The sequence below is a fragment of the Penicillium brevicompactum genome, assembly GCF_028827555.1.
Source record: "Penicillium brevicompactum strain IBT 35665 chromosome Unknown utg000009l_segment0_segment0, whole genome shotgun sequence".
Classification (NCBI taxonomy): Eukaryota; Fungi; Ascomycota; class Eurotiomycetes; order Eurotiales; family Aspergillaceae; genus Penicillium; species Penicillium brevicompactum.
In genome coordinates this window covers 237,615-253,961 of record NW_026623212.1, presented here as the reverse complement: position 1 = coordinate 253,961, position 16,347 = coordinate 237,615, and the positions used below count along the sequence as shown (strand labels likewise).

At 51.5% G+C, this 16,347-nt stretch overlaps 6 protein-coding genes across 6 annotated transcripts; 3 read left to right on the top strand and 3 right to left on the bottom strand.

Moving 5' to 3' along the window:
* Positions 1-109: 109 nt before the first annotated feature.
* N7506_011536 (GRAM domain-containing protein) lies at positions 110-904 on the bottom strand (the record flags this gene model as incomplete). The annotated part of the gene is made up of 3 exons (XM_056960827.1): positions 110-619; positions 673-841; positions 894-904. The coding sequence occupies 3 exons, from the start codon at positions 902-904 to the stop codon at positions 110-112; spliced, it is 690 nt and encodes a 229-aa protein (XP_056805361.1).
* A 671-nt stretch (positions 905-1,575) lies between these two features.
* Positions 1,576-3,906, top strand: N7506_011535 (putative glycerol-3-phosphate acyltransferase Sct1; the record flags this gene model as incomplete). Its single annotated transcript, XM_056960826.1, has 3 exons — positions 1,576-1,749; positions 1,805-2,396; positions 2,453-3,906. The coding sequence occupies 3 exons, from the start codon at positions 1,576-1,578 to the stop codon at positions 3,904-3,906; spliced, it is 2,220 nt and encodes a 739-aa protein (XP_056805360.1).
* Positions 3,907-4,451: 545 nt separating this feature from the next.
* Positions 4,452-5,695, top strand: N7506_011534 (undecaprenyl diphosphate synthase family protein; the record flags this gene model as incomplete). The annotated part of the gene is made up of 2 exons (XM_056960825.1): positions 4,452-4,676; positions 4,754-5,695. The coding sequence occupies 2 exons, from the start codon at positions 4,452-4,454 to the stop codon at positions 5,693-5,695; spliced, it is 1,167 nt and encodes a 388-aa protein (XP_056805359.1).
* Positions 5,696-6,236: 541 nt separating this feature from the next.
* On the top strand, positions 6,237-8,160 carry lys9 (saccharopine dehydrogenase (NADP+, L-glutamate-forming); the record flags this gene model as incomplete). The annotated part of the gene is made up of 11 exons (XM_056960824.1): positions 6,237-6,288; positions 6,385-6,438; positions 6,496-6,677; positions 6,730-6,850; positions 6,900-6,974; positions 7,027-7,029; positions 7,084-7,121; positions 7,181-7,194; positions 7,246-7,900; positions 7,953-8,015; positions 8,065-8,160. The coding sequence occupies 11 exons, from the start codon at positions 6,237-6,239 to the stop codon at positions 8,158-8,160; spliced, it is 1,353 nt and encodes a 450-aa protein (XP_056805358.1).
* Positions 8,161-8,863: 703 nt separating this feature from the next.
* On the bottom strand, positions 8,864-10,085 carry N7506_011532 (AHA1 family protein; the record flags this gene model as incomplete). The annotated part of the gene is made up of 3 exons (XM_056960823.1): positions 8,864-9,643; positions 9,712-9,794; positions 9,863-10,085. 3 exons carry the CDS (start codon positions 10,083-10,085, stop codon positions 8,864-8,866), a joined length of 1,086 nt encoding a protein of 361 aa, XP_056805357.1.
* A 753-nt stretch (positions 10,086-10,838) lies between these two features.
* On the bottom strand, positions 10,839-14,761 carry N7506_011531 (uncharacterized protein; the record flags this gene model as incomplete). The annotated part of the gene is made up of 3 exons (XM_056960822.1): positions 10,839-14,239; positions 14,286-14,683; positions 14,754-14,761. The coding sequence occupies 3 exons, from the start codon at positions 14,759-14,761 to the stop codon at positions 10,839-10,841; spliced, it is 3,807 nt and encodes a 1,268-aa protein (XP_056805356.1).
* Positions 14,762-16,347: the final 1,586 nt, after the last annotated feature.

Genomic DNA, 16,347 nt, shown 5'->3' with positions numbered 1-16,347 from the left:
TAATTGGCATAATGTACATGAGTGGGATATAAGTTTGACCATCTGTGAATGAAACCAAAGAAATCAAATGGTAAGTATTGGACGGTCTGGTATTAAGAATAGAAAGCAATCAACTGGCTCGTCGCAGCCTTTCCTCTAGTTCATGCGCTACGCTCTGCGACTGAACTTCCTCATAGCAGGGAGGAGGCTCCACCGGTTCAGCGCTCGCATCAGAGGGTCGGGCGGATGGAGGTTCCTCCGTTGGCTCGCTGGATGTGACATTTTGGTTGGCATTGGGCGGTGCATCATATGCAGGCAAGTCTTCCAAATGAACAGATGAGAGATCTACCGTCTGTTGCCCACGAGTGCCTTGATCAGTGTTCTCGACAGCCTCTTGCATTCGCTCTTTGATGCGCTCGAAATTGGTGTGGAAGTCAAAGGCCCCGCCTTCCTTGAAGGTCACTTTCATCTGCACTGCAGGGAGCGATGCCGAGATGCCACCCCCGGAGACAGGTTGCACCAGGGCGGTCCACACATTGGGGCCGAAGAAAGGGGCCGACACATGGGAGTCTCGGACATTCAATAGCGGAGAGGAAAAGGACTGGAAGTCATTGGTTCTGGCCGCTGGTAGATATACCACCTGGTCAGAGTCAGCTTGGGGGTTAAGCAGTGATATATCAGGCGGAATCTCACTCGCTGATTAGTGAGGTGAATGCAACCGGCGCTGCTTTGGACGGATAGGCTCTCTCCGCCTTTGTATCCCGATGGTGGGGTCAAGGACACGGCGGTGCGGGGAGGTGACGAGTAGACGATACGTTCATTTGGGAGGCGGACGAAGCCCTCTTGATCAAGCATTACCCAACTAGGCAGTCAGTACGGAGTTCCGGCGCTAGAGCAGACCACAAGGTACATACTTGAGAGACATGCTGCGGGATCATGCCACAGGCAAAGAGTGGATTGTGGTTCTTTCGAAGGCAAAGTCAAGGTGAGGATTCGATCACAATAAGTCCTTGGGTTTTAACTCGGATCAGCTCGAGTCGGGCAGATTCAAGGGCGGAAGTTGGGAAGGGTTTGCGGGGCAGGCGGGGAGAACTTGCAGGTGGACACTGCTCTCTACTGTCTTTCCTTTTTTATTTTCTTTTTCTGTAGATCATGTATTGTTTCTCAGACTCCACTACATTATGCTTAATTGTTTTAGCATATATTGTGTCTCGTCGATCTGGATCGCAAGAGCTGCAGGACGCTTTGATCCATTCCCAACGCTATGCATATGCAATACGTTGGGAAGTTTCGCGATGTGGGAGGGGTAGATAGAACTTTAGATATAAAGGCATATAAGGTCACGACCGTTGAGCCTAGAATAAAGTACGGACAAACACACATAGCTTTAACTTGTTCTAGAAGCGTCCGAAAACAAAAAAACAGGAAAGGGCGCTAAGACCCCAAAACCTGTCCGGATTGGAAACTTCGACCCTGGATTCTTTGGATTTCTTTTGATCTCGTGCCTTCCCTCTTTTTTTCGTAGGCCCAAGCTCCTGTGGCCTGATCTTCCACTTTCCCTTCATGTCGAGATAGCTGCATCCTGCAACGTACGATATGGGAGACAAGGGCCCTTACATTCCGCCGCTGATCGGCTGGATGTACGATCTCGTCCTATGGTCTTTCTCCGTGCTGATAGACCTCTTCTTCCGTGAAGTCCACCCCCGAGGATCATGGAAGATCCCCCGACGCGGTCCCATCATTCTGGTGGCCGCTCCCCACGCGAACCAGGTAAGCCGCCTGCTTCCGGGCCAGCGAATGTGACTGACTAGTGTATGTTTTCTAGTTTGTCGACTCCTTGGTTTTGATGCGCGTCATCCGCAGCGAAGCGCACCGACGAATCTCATGGCTGATCGCCGAGAAATCCTTCCGGCGCAAGTTCATCGGCTTCCTCGCGCGAGGTATTGGAACATTGCCAGTAGCACGTGCTATGGATAACCTGAAGCCTGGAACCGGTACAATCTATCTTCCCGACCCGATCAACGAGCCCACCCTATTGCGGGGTGTCGGAACCAACTTCGAAGGCAAGCCATTCGAGAAGGACGGCACCATCGCCTTGCCCACCGTCAACGGAACATCACACAGTACTGCGATCGCGGAGGTCCGAGGCCCGGAAGAACTTGTCCTCAAGAAACCGTTCAAACACCGGGATGCGCTCATCCAGCTGACTGGGCGACAAGACATTGATAGCGATGGAAATTTCACGGGGGATGCGTCGGATAACTCGGATTTCAAGGGCACCAAGTTCAAGGTTGCGCCGCATGTCGATCAGACCGCGGTCTACCAGGCAGTATTCAAGCGACTTGGCTCTGGAGGTTGTGTTGGTATTTTCCCGGAGGGTGGAAGTCATGACCGGACTACATTGCTTCCTTTGAAAGGTATGCTTCACCATGTTGATCTGGATTCTTGGTTTGAGAAAACTAACGTGCTATAGCTGGTGTGGCCCTGATGGCTTTGGGAACTCTCGCTGAGAACCCGGACTGTGGCTTGAAGATCGTGCCTTGTGGCATGAACTACTTCCATGCCCACAAGTTCCGTTCGAGAGCCGTGATTGAATTCGGCACCCCGATCGACGTTCCTCCCGAGCTCGTGGAACAATTCAAGCAGGGTGAACGCCGAGAGTCTGTCGGTGCTTTGTTGGAGATCATCTACGGAGGCCTCGTCTCGGTTACCGTCACCAGCCCCGACTATGAGACTCTGATGGTCATCCAAGCCGCGCGTCGACTCTACAACACCAAAGGCAAGAAGCTTCCTCTGCCAATGGTCGTTGAATTGAACCGCCGTCTCGTGAAAGGATATGCCCACTTCAAAGATGATCCTCGAATTGTTGATCTGCGCCGAGCTATCGTGTCATACAACAAGTCACTCCGCATTCTCGGCATTCGGGATCATCAAGTGGCTTACGCCAAGTTCTCCATTGTTCAAGTGGTCGCCACTTTGATCTATCGTCTGGGCAAGTTGGCACTTTTGGCCATTGGAACTCTCCCTGGTTTCCTCCTCTTTACCCCTGTTTTCATCGCAACCAAATATCTTTCCGCGAAAAAGTCCAAAGAAGCACTGGCTGCTTCGACAGTCAAACTTCAGGGCCGAGATGTCATGGCGACGTGGAAACTGTTGATTGCTCTCGCATTCGCCCCAGCCCTCTACGCCTTTTATACGGCTGCCTTCACTTATTGGACATATTGGAACCGAGTCAACGGAATGGTCCCCGACTGGGTGCCGCTCTGGTCAGTGGTCATGATTGGCATGGTCCTCTTCCCTACCATCACGTTCGCGGCTCTGCGAATTGGTGAGGTGGGCATGGACATTATCAAATCTCTCCGTCCTCTTGTCCTATCTCTGAACCCATCATCAGCCAACACGCTTGTCAGACTCCGAGAAAAGCGTGCCGCCTTGGCACAGCAAGTGACTGACGCAATCAACACCATGGGCCCCGAGCTGTTCCCTGACTTTGACGCCTCTCGCATTGTGACAGATCCATTCCGCGAAGCCACAAACATTGAGGAGAAGTCTGAAGATGGACCACCCGAGATCAGGAGATCCAGTGTCTCCGAATCCAATGAGAAGATGCCCACCTCGGAACCCTTGCCCCGCAACGAATCCTTCCACAACTTGGCCAACATTGGCTTCTTCTCCACACGGCCTCCTAGCCGTAACCGCAGCCGCAGCAGCTCTGCTAGCGCCCGACCTGGGTCTCGGCACGGGTTGAAACCGCTCAGCTCGCTCACCCAAAAAGACCCACTTGAGGACGTCAGTTCGCGAATTCGCGATGCCATGAGAGAGCGTGGAGAGCGCCGTCGCCGCCGCAGCGAGGATGGGAGCTGGGACATGGCCAGCTCCGGTCCCGGTACACCGTCCAGCGTTGAGGAGAACCGAAAGGATCTTTAAGATCCCGAACTAATTACCTTGATGACTTTGTTTCTTTCGTTCAGCATGAAGCTGTGTATCTATTGTGCTTATATATCCACGCAAGATATCCTCTCTGTTTTCATCATTATACTTGATTCATTATTCACCGAATGTAGCCCGTAGGCCCCCAAATTGGCATGGAAAAGTAAAAACCAATACGATAACAGGACCGTTGTCGAACCCTGAAATTCAACGTGTTCAGACGCACGTTGAAATCCCCCGGCCTGAGCGGGGATCTCAACCAATTGCGATGTTAGCTGTTGACTGTTGATCTTGGCTGTCGTGGGCCTCGCCACTGGGGCAGAGCCTAGAATTGAAATAGAAACACACATCAGAAAAAAGTGTAGCCTGGACTGTTGAAAAGGGAGATTCTTTAAAATAGACCACGTCGCCTCCGGATTTGCCCAGCCGCTAACCGCAACCTTTTGCCTTCTCACGCATCCGGTTTCCACATCTCCTTCCCCACGCTTTCTTCCTTTCTTTTTCCTTTCCAGCGCGCTGGAACCCGGAGGGCATATTTCAAGATGTCGGGCTCAATGCATATGTCTCGGCTCCGTAATTGGTTCCTTTCCTCTCCGCCAGCCGAATACGCCATCAGCGGCCTCAAGGAGCTACTGATCGGCGCTCTTCAACAAGGCCCTATTCCGCAGCATGTCGCGTTCGTCATGGACGGCAACCGCCGCTTCGCTCGGTCGCACGGCATTGAGACCGTGGAAGGACACAACCTGGGATTCGAAGCTTTGGCGAGGGTGAGTGTGGACTCGAGAGCGTGGCTATCCGCGGCAAGAACCCCCTTTCTGTGAGAAGCTTTACTGATGCCCTACAGATTCTCGAGGTTTGCTACAAGAGCGGAGTGAAGGTAGTCACGATCTACGCCTTCAGTATCGAGAATTTCAAACGTTCCAAGTTCGAGGTGGACGCGCTTATGGAAATCGCAAAAGTGAAGCTGTCGCAGATGGCACAGCATGGAGACATTTTGGATCGATACGGGGCAAAGGTCGGCGTTCTGGGCCGTCTTGACCTGCTCAAGCCCGACGTGTTGGAGGCCGTGAACAAGGCCGTTGAAATGACCAGCCGCAACGGAGACCGCGTCCTCAACATCTGCTTCCCCTACACCTCCCGCGATGAGATCACCAGTGCTATTCGCGATACGGTCGATGACTACAGCACACCTATTCAGCATGCGCACTCCGGTGCTGCGTCTGCGCGCACTCCATTCTCGGAGTCTCATATTACCAATAACATCCGCGCCCAGACACGAACATACGATACGCCTAGCGATTCCGAGTCCACGTCCGGCTCTTCCGCACAAGAAGACGACACATCCCGGAATGGTCGTGGTATATACGAGTCCGGATCATCCTTTTCGTCCTCAACGACCCTACACCTCGGTCCAGAATCCAAGGGCTCACCACACCGACCCGCCAACGAAAGCCCTCTCTATATCTCCCCCGAAACCATCTCCCGCCAAACCCTCAACGATCACATGTTCACCAAGGGCACACCGCCCTTGGATATTCTCATTCGTACCTCGGGCGTCGAGCGCCTGAGCGACTTCATGCTCTGGCAGACGCACGAGAACACCGAGATTAAGTTCCTGGAAGTCATGTGGCCCGAGTTTGACTTGTGGCACTTCCTACCCGTGCTCCTCGGGTGGCAACGACGCATTTCCAAGTCGCGGCAAGATCCCGATGCTGAGGGTAACTTTGCCGGCGAGGAAGAAATGGACATGCTGCTGCGTCAAGGTGCAAAGGCCAAAGACATCTAGTTCACTTTTATATACCCTGTGCCTGTTTCTGCATCAGCGGCGTTCTTGGCTTTCTACTTGATATTCATCCGTGCATTATTGCGTCGGTATAAATCACATGCATTATAATCCTTCTTTCTTCGGCTCTTCCCCATGGATCCTAGGGTGTTTTCTCGATACTAGCGCAAAGATGCAGCTACCCGGTATTAAAGTTGGAGCTATCTGCCGCAGGTAGTGAACTTGGTGGCACTGAGCTGTCTATACAAGTTTCAGAGTTGTGTATACCTCTTTACCACCGCTGCCTTGGCTTGTTCCACGATACTCCGTATTAGCTAGACTCTTGTGATGCTCCCACAAAATGAATACTTTGAGCCTTCATACTCCACTCCACATCCTATAGCATATACCACATAGCGAATAATTAAATGTCCGGCCCGGTCAACCCCACGCCGATACCGGTTCACGTGATGATGACTCAAGCGCATATCGGTCCACAATTGAGGGACAGCGGGATGCCCTCTTCTATCCCTCCAATATCCTATCACAAATCAATTGATTCAAAATGGTTAAGCAAATCGCCGGTTCCAAGGCCCTCCTTTTGGGTTCGGGCTTCGGTGAGTCCCCTGTCCACCCCCAGACCCCAATTCGTCCAATGCGTCATGGGCTGCCCCGCATTGAAGCTTCGAAGACTAATTGATGTTGGATAATAGTCACTAAGCCCACTGTTGAGGTCCTCAGCAAGGCCGACGTCGAGGTCACTGTCGGTATGTGACTGTCGTTATTATACACCCTATATACATTCCGCTGATGATCAACGCAAGCTTGCCGTACCCTCGAGAGCGCCCAGGCTCTCTCTGGCGGCTTCAAGAACACCAAGGCTATCTCCCTTGATGTCAACGACGCTGCTGCCCTTGACAAGGCCCTCGAGCAGGCCGATGTCGTCATCTCTCTCATCCCCTACACCTTCCACGCCACCGTCATTGAGTCCGCTATCCGCACCAAGGTACGTTTGCCCACGGCTATGTTCCGGCAAGCACTAACGAGATAACCTACAGACCAATGTCGTGACTACCTCTTACGTCTCCCCCGCCATGCAGGCTCTCGAGGAGCGCTGCAAGGAGGCCGGTATTGTTGTCATGAACGAGATCGGTCTCGACCCTGGTCTCGACCACCTGTGTAAGTCTTGGGCAATTGACTCTGAGTAAACTTTTGCTGATTGAAATAGACGCCGTCAAGGCCATTGACGAGGTCCACGCTGCCGGTGGCAAGATCCTCGAGTTCATCTCCTTCTGTGGTGGCCGTAAGTTATTATCGTCGTTTTTCTATTGAACATTTGCTAACCAATTTGATAGTTCGTAAGTGACATGGTCTATTGCCATACAGAACGATATGCTAATGCATCAATATAGCCGCCCCTGAGTGCTCCAACAACCCTCTTGGATACAAGGTATGATATCTTTGAGCCCCAGACTCTCATTTGCCCAATGATTAACGGATTTTATATAGTTCTCCTGGTCCAGGTTCGCAAAACTCCACTCTTCATTACCCTACTATCACTAACAAATATGTAGCCGTGGTGTCCTTCTTGCTCTCCGTAACGCCGCCAAGATCTACCGCGGTGGTGAGATCGTCAGCATTGACGGTCCCGAGCTGATGGCCTCCGCCAAGCCCTTCTTCATCTACCCCGGTTTCGCGTTCGTTGGTTACCCCAACCGTGACTCCACTCCCTTCCGCGAGCGCTACAACATCCCCGAGGCCCAGACCGTTGTCCGTGGTACCCTCCGTTACCAGGGCTTCCCCGAGATGATCAAGGTTCTCGTTGACATTGGCTTCCTCAACGACGCCCCCAACAGCGTCTTCGACAAGCCTACCTCCTGGAAGGAGGCCACCAAGCAGGTTCTTGGTGCCACCTCATCCTCCGAGAAGGACCTCCAGTGGGCTATTGCCTCCAAGACTAACTTCCCCAACAACGAGGAGCGTGACCGTCTCCTCTCCGGTCTCCGCTGGATCGGTCTCTTCTCCGATGAGCAGACCATCCCCCGTGGCAACGCCCTCGACACCCTCTGCGCTACCCTCGAGCAGAAGATGCAGTACGGCCCCGACGAGCGTGATCTCGTCATGCTGCAGCACAAGTTCGAGATCGAGAACAAGGACGGTTCCAAGGAGACCCGTACCTCCACTCTCTGCGAGTACGGTAACCCCGCTGGTTACTCCGCCATGGCCAAGGTTCGTTTCCCCTCAAATATAGATTGAGTTGCAGCATGCTAACAAATTGTAGTTGGTCGGTGTCCCTTGTGGTGTCGCTGTTAAGCAGGTTCTCGATGGCACCATCAACAAGACTGTAAGTGCCTATTTAATGTTCTTCTGTTTCATTCCGCTAACTTGACTAGGGTGTCCTCGCTCCCATGACCATGGATATCTGTGCTCCTCTTATCAAGACCCTGAAGGAGGACTACGGTATCGAGCTCATTGAGCGCACTCTGTAAGGTCGGATCTCACATGATATAGAAATTGGATCGGAAACAAAAATATGTTTAGGAATGACATAGACGATGAATGAAAAATACGTGCATTGCTATTTTTGATTGGATCTGTAGAAAAAGAACGTCAACGTTGGGTCGGACGTAACAATAGACGAAGCCCTAACCTTGAAACTTTTCATACAAGCCATTTTCCAAGGGCTTTCTCAAATCCATGTCTATCAAAAATGTTTCCATAATATTTCACCTCTTTCAGTCATCTCTTCTGTCGTCTTACTTTAGGACTGGAGCCCAAGTCCAACCTTGGAAGGTTTCCATCAAAGCCATCAGACCTCGGGCCAACTCTAAGGCTGTTGAGACACTGATATCTACATTTCTGTTCCATCCTTTAGCTGCCCCATAAAGCCTCTCCAAGCCAAAAGTAGAAATTAGACACCCGAGAAAAAAAAAATCTTATCTTCATTATCATAGGCATAACACCGTACTCTATCGTAGCATCATTGTGCCCAGACCTAAATCAAGAAATGCAAGGTCACAGGGTGGAAAGAAAGAGACACGAAATGGAAAAATAAAGGCAAAGAACTCGAAGCTTGCGCTCTCGCAGCTATGTTCGCAAAATCTTGATGAAAGTATTGTTTCTTTTTTCATGCCACCGGTAAGAGCCGATCAGAGAATAGTGCCAAACCTAAACCAAGGAGGAAAACAATCATTAGTAACCAATTCCACGAAGGCAATGAAGATGAAGGCTTGGATCTGTAGGCGAAGGCCGAGATTGGCAAAGAATTCTAGGGGACATAGAGACAGGGGGGGGATTGGCAAGGGGTGGAAAGAGAACATACCCAAAGGTCTGCTTGATGCTGCGAACGTAGTACATCTCCCAGTTCTGCTTGGTGACGTCCTCCTGTCCGACAGGGACGCCGGACCAAGTGACACGCATCTGGGTAACACCATCGATATCATTCTGATCGAAGTTGATTTCCTGGGTACTGAAGTGACCCTCGGGCCACTGGGCCAGACGCCAGGTCTGCACGATCTGCTTGGGCTCGTTGAGGGTGACGAATTGACCAGTGACGTTGCCGTCGAAGATGGCGAACTTGCCGCCAACCTTGGCGCCCTCGAACTCACGAGGCGGGCCGCGGGTGAACGCGGTGATGCGCTGGGGGTCCGTGAAAGTGTTGTAGAGTTCGCCGGCTGTGGTGCGGAACTCGTCGGAGGCAGTCACGGTAGTGGTGTTAACGGCGACCTTGCCGGCCTTAGAAGTGGTGGTCTGGGTGGCTTCGGCGGCCTTGGTCTGAGGGTGGACGGTGGCCTTGGTGAAGCCGCTAGAGGGGTTGACGCCGGGGGCGTGCTGGAGATCCTTGCCGTGCTCGGTGATCAGAGCGTTGGTGAAGCCGGCCAGAGACTTGCGGAGTTTGGCGACAAGCTTGGTGCGCACCAGGTCCTTTACGGGCTGCTTGGAGTTGGAATCGGCGTGGTTCTCAATCTCGAACTGTGGAGGGTTTACAGGTTAGTTTTGTGCTACCTGTCACCTTGGCAGGGGGAGAAAAGGGGACGTACGACGAACTCGTCCTCCTCGGTATCGTGGGCTACCTCAGGGATCTTGATGGTGCCGCTGACATCCTCATCGTCCTTGGTCTTACCTATGGAAGCGTCTCAGCTGCCAGTTCTCAAGAGAAAATGATAATAATATTGATATTGGACTACAAACCTGAGTATTCTAGCGACACCTTGACATCAAAGAGAGTGATGACCTTGCCCTTGCGCTGGCTGACATCTACGTCGCCATCCATGGACAACAACTTGCTTACTTGGGCGGACACACCCCCTTCTTCAACACTGAGGCCGACCAGGTTCTTCTGCAAGTACTCCTTGGCCCAGCCAGAGGCGTCCTTGTTGACCCAGTGCCAGTTGTTGGGGTTGTGGAGGACCATGATGAAGACTATCGACAAAAAGAAATTGATTCAAGGGGTTATTTCTCCCTTTAAGATTCTGCGTGTACGAGAGGTTCTGTTCGACAATTCCAGATTAGCGATGCTCGACTTTTTTTTTCTGAAATGAAGAAAGCATGAATGGTCAAGGCCAATGTCAGGTCCTGGGGCGTAATCCCGGACTAGTAAAGCTTGGTCCGCATGAGATGTGAGAGCATCTCTAGGACTGGTGCCAGCTAGAAGTCTCATCATTTGAGGCTGGTGGAGTGGAGAGAAATTTGCATTTGCAGAAATTTCACCGTGGTGCACTCGAGGGTAAAGGGAAAGAGGAAATGTCAATTGCACACTTACAGTTCAAGCAATCAAGCCCAGGGCATCAAAGGACTCGATGAATTGAAATGAAGAGAGAGGGAGAAGTTGAGGGAGACGAGCTATTTGAGGCGTCGCGGGACGGAAGACTCTAGAAGGTGCACGTGACTGTGGATACCCTCTGACGAAGTGACGAAGTGACGAAGCGACGACTATCACCAACTTCATTTCCTGACCGAAGTACCAAGTAGATATTTCGCTCTTTTTTAATGAAAACCAAATTATAATTTTCAATCCACCTAGGGATCCAAGTGCACCTTCCCTCGAAGCTATCAAACAACACAAAATCAGATGTTGCAGGCACTGCCTAGAAACATCTGAATAACGAACGAATGGGGGATATCATGTTGCTAAATACACAAAGAAATGTTCCAGGGCTCACCCATTTTACTCCTCCAACTGCTCCAGGTCTTCCCATCCATCTTCTTCCACAAGCTGCTCCTTCACCCGCTCCCGCAACCCTTCAATTTGACTCCCCAAAGCCTCAGTCCACTGCCCCTCAACAGTAGCCACCTTGTCCTTGAGATCAGTAGTAAGAGACAACTCTTCATCCGCACGGGTCTGTAACATATCCCTACGCACATCTTCCTCTGCTTCTCCACATTTGATGCGTTCCGCCTCCACGAGGATCCGATTCGCTCGCATGACAGCGGACCGCACCTCATGCAGAAGACAAAGCAGATTGGTCTGAGACTCGATGAACTGGTAGCTGGATTTCTCCGCGTGTGAAAGCAGTGTATAAAGATATTGCAGAGGATGCGCGTGGTAGCTGGGGTTTTCCTCATACTCGTCCGCAGGAATCTTCACCTGGAACCCTTGTAGATTCTCCGGCACCTGTTGCACGAGGGCTAGTAGAGAGGGCGCGATGTCCCAGAATGCAGATAGCTGGACCTCAACTCCTCGCACGACGTTCTGTTCAATGACGTCCAAGAACGATTCCAGGCGGGTCAGAGCGTCGTTTTCAAACTGCACGCGACGTTCGAGGGCATCTTGGGAGAAGAAAGCTTGCGTTTCACGCAATTTGTCTTCTACTTTGCCTTGCTTATAGGGAAGCAATGCAACAATTTTGTATTTTTCGTCACGGTCACTGATCAGATCGAAGGATTCTCGGTGGAGCTGTTCCCGGGCTTCAAAAAGCCATTTGAGTTGGGTGAGCTTCTCCAATAACTCGGGTTTCTCGTCGCCTTCTTCTTGGGTTTCGTCTGGTGTGCCACGTTGGGCGTCATCGGAAAGAAGATGACTTAGTTCATCGATACAGCTTGTTGCTTTGCCGATCCTGTCAATGAGTATTGCGTTCATGGGCTTGAGCACGGTCTCTTGGTACGTGTCAAGCTGGCGCTTTACCATAGCCCTCTCCCGCTCGTTCTCCTCGACGATCATTGCTGCCTCTGCCTCTGCTGCCTCCGCAAAGCTGAGGCTCCCTTCCTGGATCTGGCTTTGGATATTGGCCTTGAAGTTGCGGTGGCCCTCAGCAACCTGCTGCTGGTGTTCTTGCAGCATTTGTTCCATGTCGGCCTTGTATCGATGTCTGGTGGTTTTGATCTCGGTGAGGTCAGTAATGGACCGCACAGTGGTCCGGTGCATGACCAGTTCAGGGTGACTGTTGTTCACAGCAGGGTGGTGCCGGGGGTAAGGCGGAGGCAGAGTAATCAATCGTGAAATATCCAAGCTTCGAATTCCAGGGTAGCGATACCCAGCGCCAGTCGGGTTCGACGGAGAGTCGTCGTGCCAGCCGACTTTCTCCGGTGGATACTCGTGAGGTCCGTAGTTCATGGCGACATTTTGTTGAGGTGTCAGCTCCTGGTCCCACTGCAATGGTTGTAGTCCCATGTACTTTGATTCCCGCTTCGATCGCTGGACCTTCCTGTCTTCTCCCTCGCCACTCGAGCCGGTCTTGGACTCCCACCAGCGACTCGGTGCACGGCCCCGAGAGCTCATCTCATCATTGCTCATGTTGAGGCTAGCAATTGGCGACAAACAAGGCTGGTAGTTATTCCACCACGCAGTTTCTGGTCGATTTGGTCGATTTTGATTCCGCGGGATATCCAGCTTCGGCAGAGTCGGACCTGCCTTTTTTGCTGGCAACTCGAAGAGACTGCTGCGTACTTCCTCAACCGGGAATTTATCCCACGCATTTGAATACCGCTGGCGGCGAATCTGGGCTTCGGCAAGAATGTAGTCCGCGAAGGCCTTGAGAGCTTCGTCCTCGTCCATGGCGGAAGCTTCCTTCTCCACGAACGCCTTATGTCTCTGGACAGCATCCTGGAGGAAGGAAGAGTCTTGTCTGAGCATCGACTCCATTGATGCGGGCATCTGGGGTGATTGACTGGGCGTCCGACGGGGTGACAAAGGTTTCATCATTGATACAGAATCATTGGGGATATGGAGAATGTGAGATACCGGGCGGCTCTCAGCTCCTTGTGAAGGAGCACGGGGGCGCGGCTGGGCATCTTTTGCAGAATTAAGAGGCGGAGTTGGCAATGCCTTTGGTGGTACTGCTTGACTTGCTTCTTTCGGATATCCCGCAGAGCCCATGCCACCTGGGGAAAAGGGGGGTGTATGTGCAAATGCAGTAGAAGGGCCAGCAGAGCTTGGCTGTTGTTTGGGAGTTCCGTAGGGTGATTGGTCGGAGAACAGACCTCCAGAAGATGCCCGAGATCGACATGGACCCTCCGATGCAATGCTCCTTGTGCTGCGGGGAGTAGGAGTATACTTTGCCGACGATGGATGCCGGGTTTGGTTTGGGCTGCTGGTTTGATCCGGGAGAATGAGGTTCGACGGCTTGATCTGCTCCAGAGCGTCCGCCCACGGGTTTCCATTTGTAGATACTGCACTGGGAGGCTCAAAGACCTGGCTTTGTCGATTGCGACGTTCGATCCTTCTTTCGCGAATTCCCTTGGCACTTGGATCGCGTACCGCTGAACTACGGAACAGTCCACCACTACCGGGAGTTCTCTGATTAGATGGGTCATGGTGATCTGCACTTTCCGTGTGTGCAGCAGCTGTTGTCGTGTCAACATATAGCTCTTCTGTTGGCCTGTTGTTGAGAAAAGCCTCATCTACCCAATCAGCAGGTGTAGGCGGGATACTTCCCAATCCTGTTCCAAGGACGGGAGGCGCTCTTCTCGAGGTCCGGGCTGACCCCTGGGTGCTGGATCCTTGTGGTGTTCTCATAGAAGACTCCGACGAGCCGCTCACGCTGACGGACCTGGCAGTTGGGGGAGGTCCTGGAGGAGGCGGTGGAAGTGGCATGCCAGGTCCCCAGTTGTTGTTTGATGGAGATAAATTCCGCGATTGACTTGCGGCTCTCGATGACCCTACACTGCTCACGACGGCCCCAGCGGATGCTGCTCTTCGTGATGCAGGCGGCCGAGTTGGGGTTTCTGGGTTAACAGGCTGTGCATAGAATCCAGGCTGTGGTGGAGCCTGGGGTGGTCTCGGCCGATGACTAGGCGGAGCGTTGTAATTTCCTGTCGGGTCACCATAGGGAATGCCCTGGTACTCTACCCGACTTTGAGAGACAGATCTGTTTGCATGTCCCTGCGGCGGAGGGGGAGGGGGTAATGGTTGACCCTGAGAAGCCGGATCGGACGAATAAACCATTGAGAGTGGCCTTGGGCGATTTGGTTGTCTTTGGTACTGGTGAGACATATCATAATCATTTTCTCTACGAATGGGCGGGGAAGGCGTCTCCACAAAGCTGGGATTTCCTTGCCCAGAGAAATTTCGAGGCGTTCGATTTTGTTCAGGCGGCGAATATGGCGGAGGAGGTGATGATAGTGGCCCATCTCCCAACAGTCAGTAGGTTACTTTCAATGCACCGAGTTGACAAACCTGGGTCAGTTCTCTGTGGGGTTCGACGCATAGTATTTGGGGGAGCATAGCTCTGTGCCTGGGACCTGCCCGGAGGCCCCCAATCCTGGGGATTATAAGGGACATTATATGCATTTCTGGAAGCCATCGAAGGCGGGGGAGCTGGTCTCTCGACTGCTGGCGGTGGGATGTAAGGCGATTGACCGTGAACAAATGGGCTTGAAAGCGTAGTAGTCGACAATGGGGTTTGCGCGAGACCAAGGCCCTGGTACTGTGGACCATTCAGTGCAGTTGTCAACACAGGCGGCTGCACAGCATGCTCTCGATGGCCCGGCGACTGCTGAGTTCTGGGACTTGCAGATACGGACCAGCCTGGATACTGATTTGGCTGCTCCTGGGCATGATTTGGCACCGACCAGCTAGAGAGGGACGATCAGTATCTCCCGCGCGTATAGAAAACAGTTGCGGATAGAAGCAGATGGGCCACACCTATTCATACTGGGCTGTGCATCGGTTTAGGAGGCCCCTTCCGCATCCATACTGAAAAGAATGCAGTGGAATACGACAACAGAGGGATAGGCGCGAGACAGGCAAAACGCTAACTTTTGCAGCTGGAAGCTCCAGAGCCCTGAACAGGGCCAATCATTGAGGCGGCGATATGGCACAAGATCTAAAATTGGAACGACAAAGAATAAATAGAATAAGATTAGCAGAAGGCCGAAGCGGGGACTCTACATGCAACTTGGTGTGTTCTCATCACACGCGGACTGAAGCTCGGCGCTTATCGTTCGTTATGAGAGGCTGGACGCTTTGGTCCCCGCATCGAAGCAACATCCCATAGGTTGGCATCGAAGAACACGGGCTGATCAACAAAAGAGTGATAGAGTGATCAGGGGGTGCATGTGCAGGGTCAAAAAGGAAACAATACGAACTTAAGTTTTAGATCTACAAGTAGGAAGTCTTGATTGTGTGAATCTTATATTTTGGTTTTTTTCTTCATTCTCGAAAACTATGTAATTTACCTTCGAAGGCCAGTGGGAACCTAATAAACTGATCGATATTAGTATCAAAGCTAACAATCGATGGCAAGAAAAATGTGTGAATGAGGTATTTCAGATAAAGCCTTGTCACAGGCGATGGTCGTCAATAAAAATCCTTACGTTGACCGTCGTGATAAATTGAAGTGAATCATCATATAAAGATGTTGGGGGAAAGAGAAAGAAAAAGCAGATGAAACTTACAGAAAAATGGAGGCATTGCCAACGGCGAGTTAGTTCTTTCGGTTCCTGCTTCGCTTCTGTTCATGATCCATCAGCGTCGAGTACTGGATGGACATTGTGACGATGCAAGGTCTTGTGACTGATCAGGCATAACACTTCTCGTCTTCGCCAGCAAGCTGACTTGGACATATGCTTGTCTTTGGTGTATTGTTGTTTCATCATGCAAGTGTAGGGAAGGGGAAGAGGTGAGGTGTACATACACCAGTCAAAACAAGAACAGACTGTTCATGTGATAGAGAGACCTGTCTTGAATAAGAATTAGCACAAGCCATCAAAAAGTTGATGAGTGAAATTGTGTGGAGGAATGAATGTCAGAAAGGCATGAATGGTATTTTAAAAGATGTGTCAGCATCGAAAACTCGAATCAGACTCGTCATCTAAAAGGTATCATCATAGAAGGTAGGGTAACATGAAGCAAAAGCAAGACTCAAATCGCATACCTTCTACAATTACAATTGGTTCAGATCCGACATAAGCAAACAAGCTTCTATTCAAAAAGGTTAGTGACGCTGTCACACAACCGTCTCACAAGTCCATGAATATATGAGTTGTCTCAGTGGGCGAGGTTTTCTAGGCCTGCCGCAAAAGGGCATCTCCGTCATGACCGGACATTCTTTTGAAGCCGTCGGAGCCCAGTGCCGTTTCATCTTCGGACAAAGTAGGCGAAGGGTGGGAATGTGGAGGCTTACCATCTAGTTGGTAGCACGGATGTCTATTGATCTTGGGTTTCATTAGCACATGGTTTGTCAAGATTTTCATGCAAATGTTGTGGCAGGTTTAAGATCAGAAATAGCCATTAAATA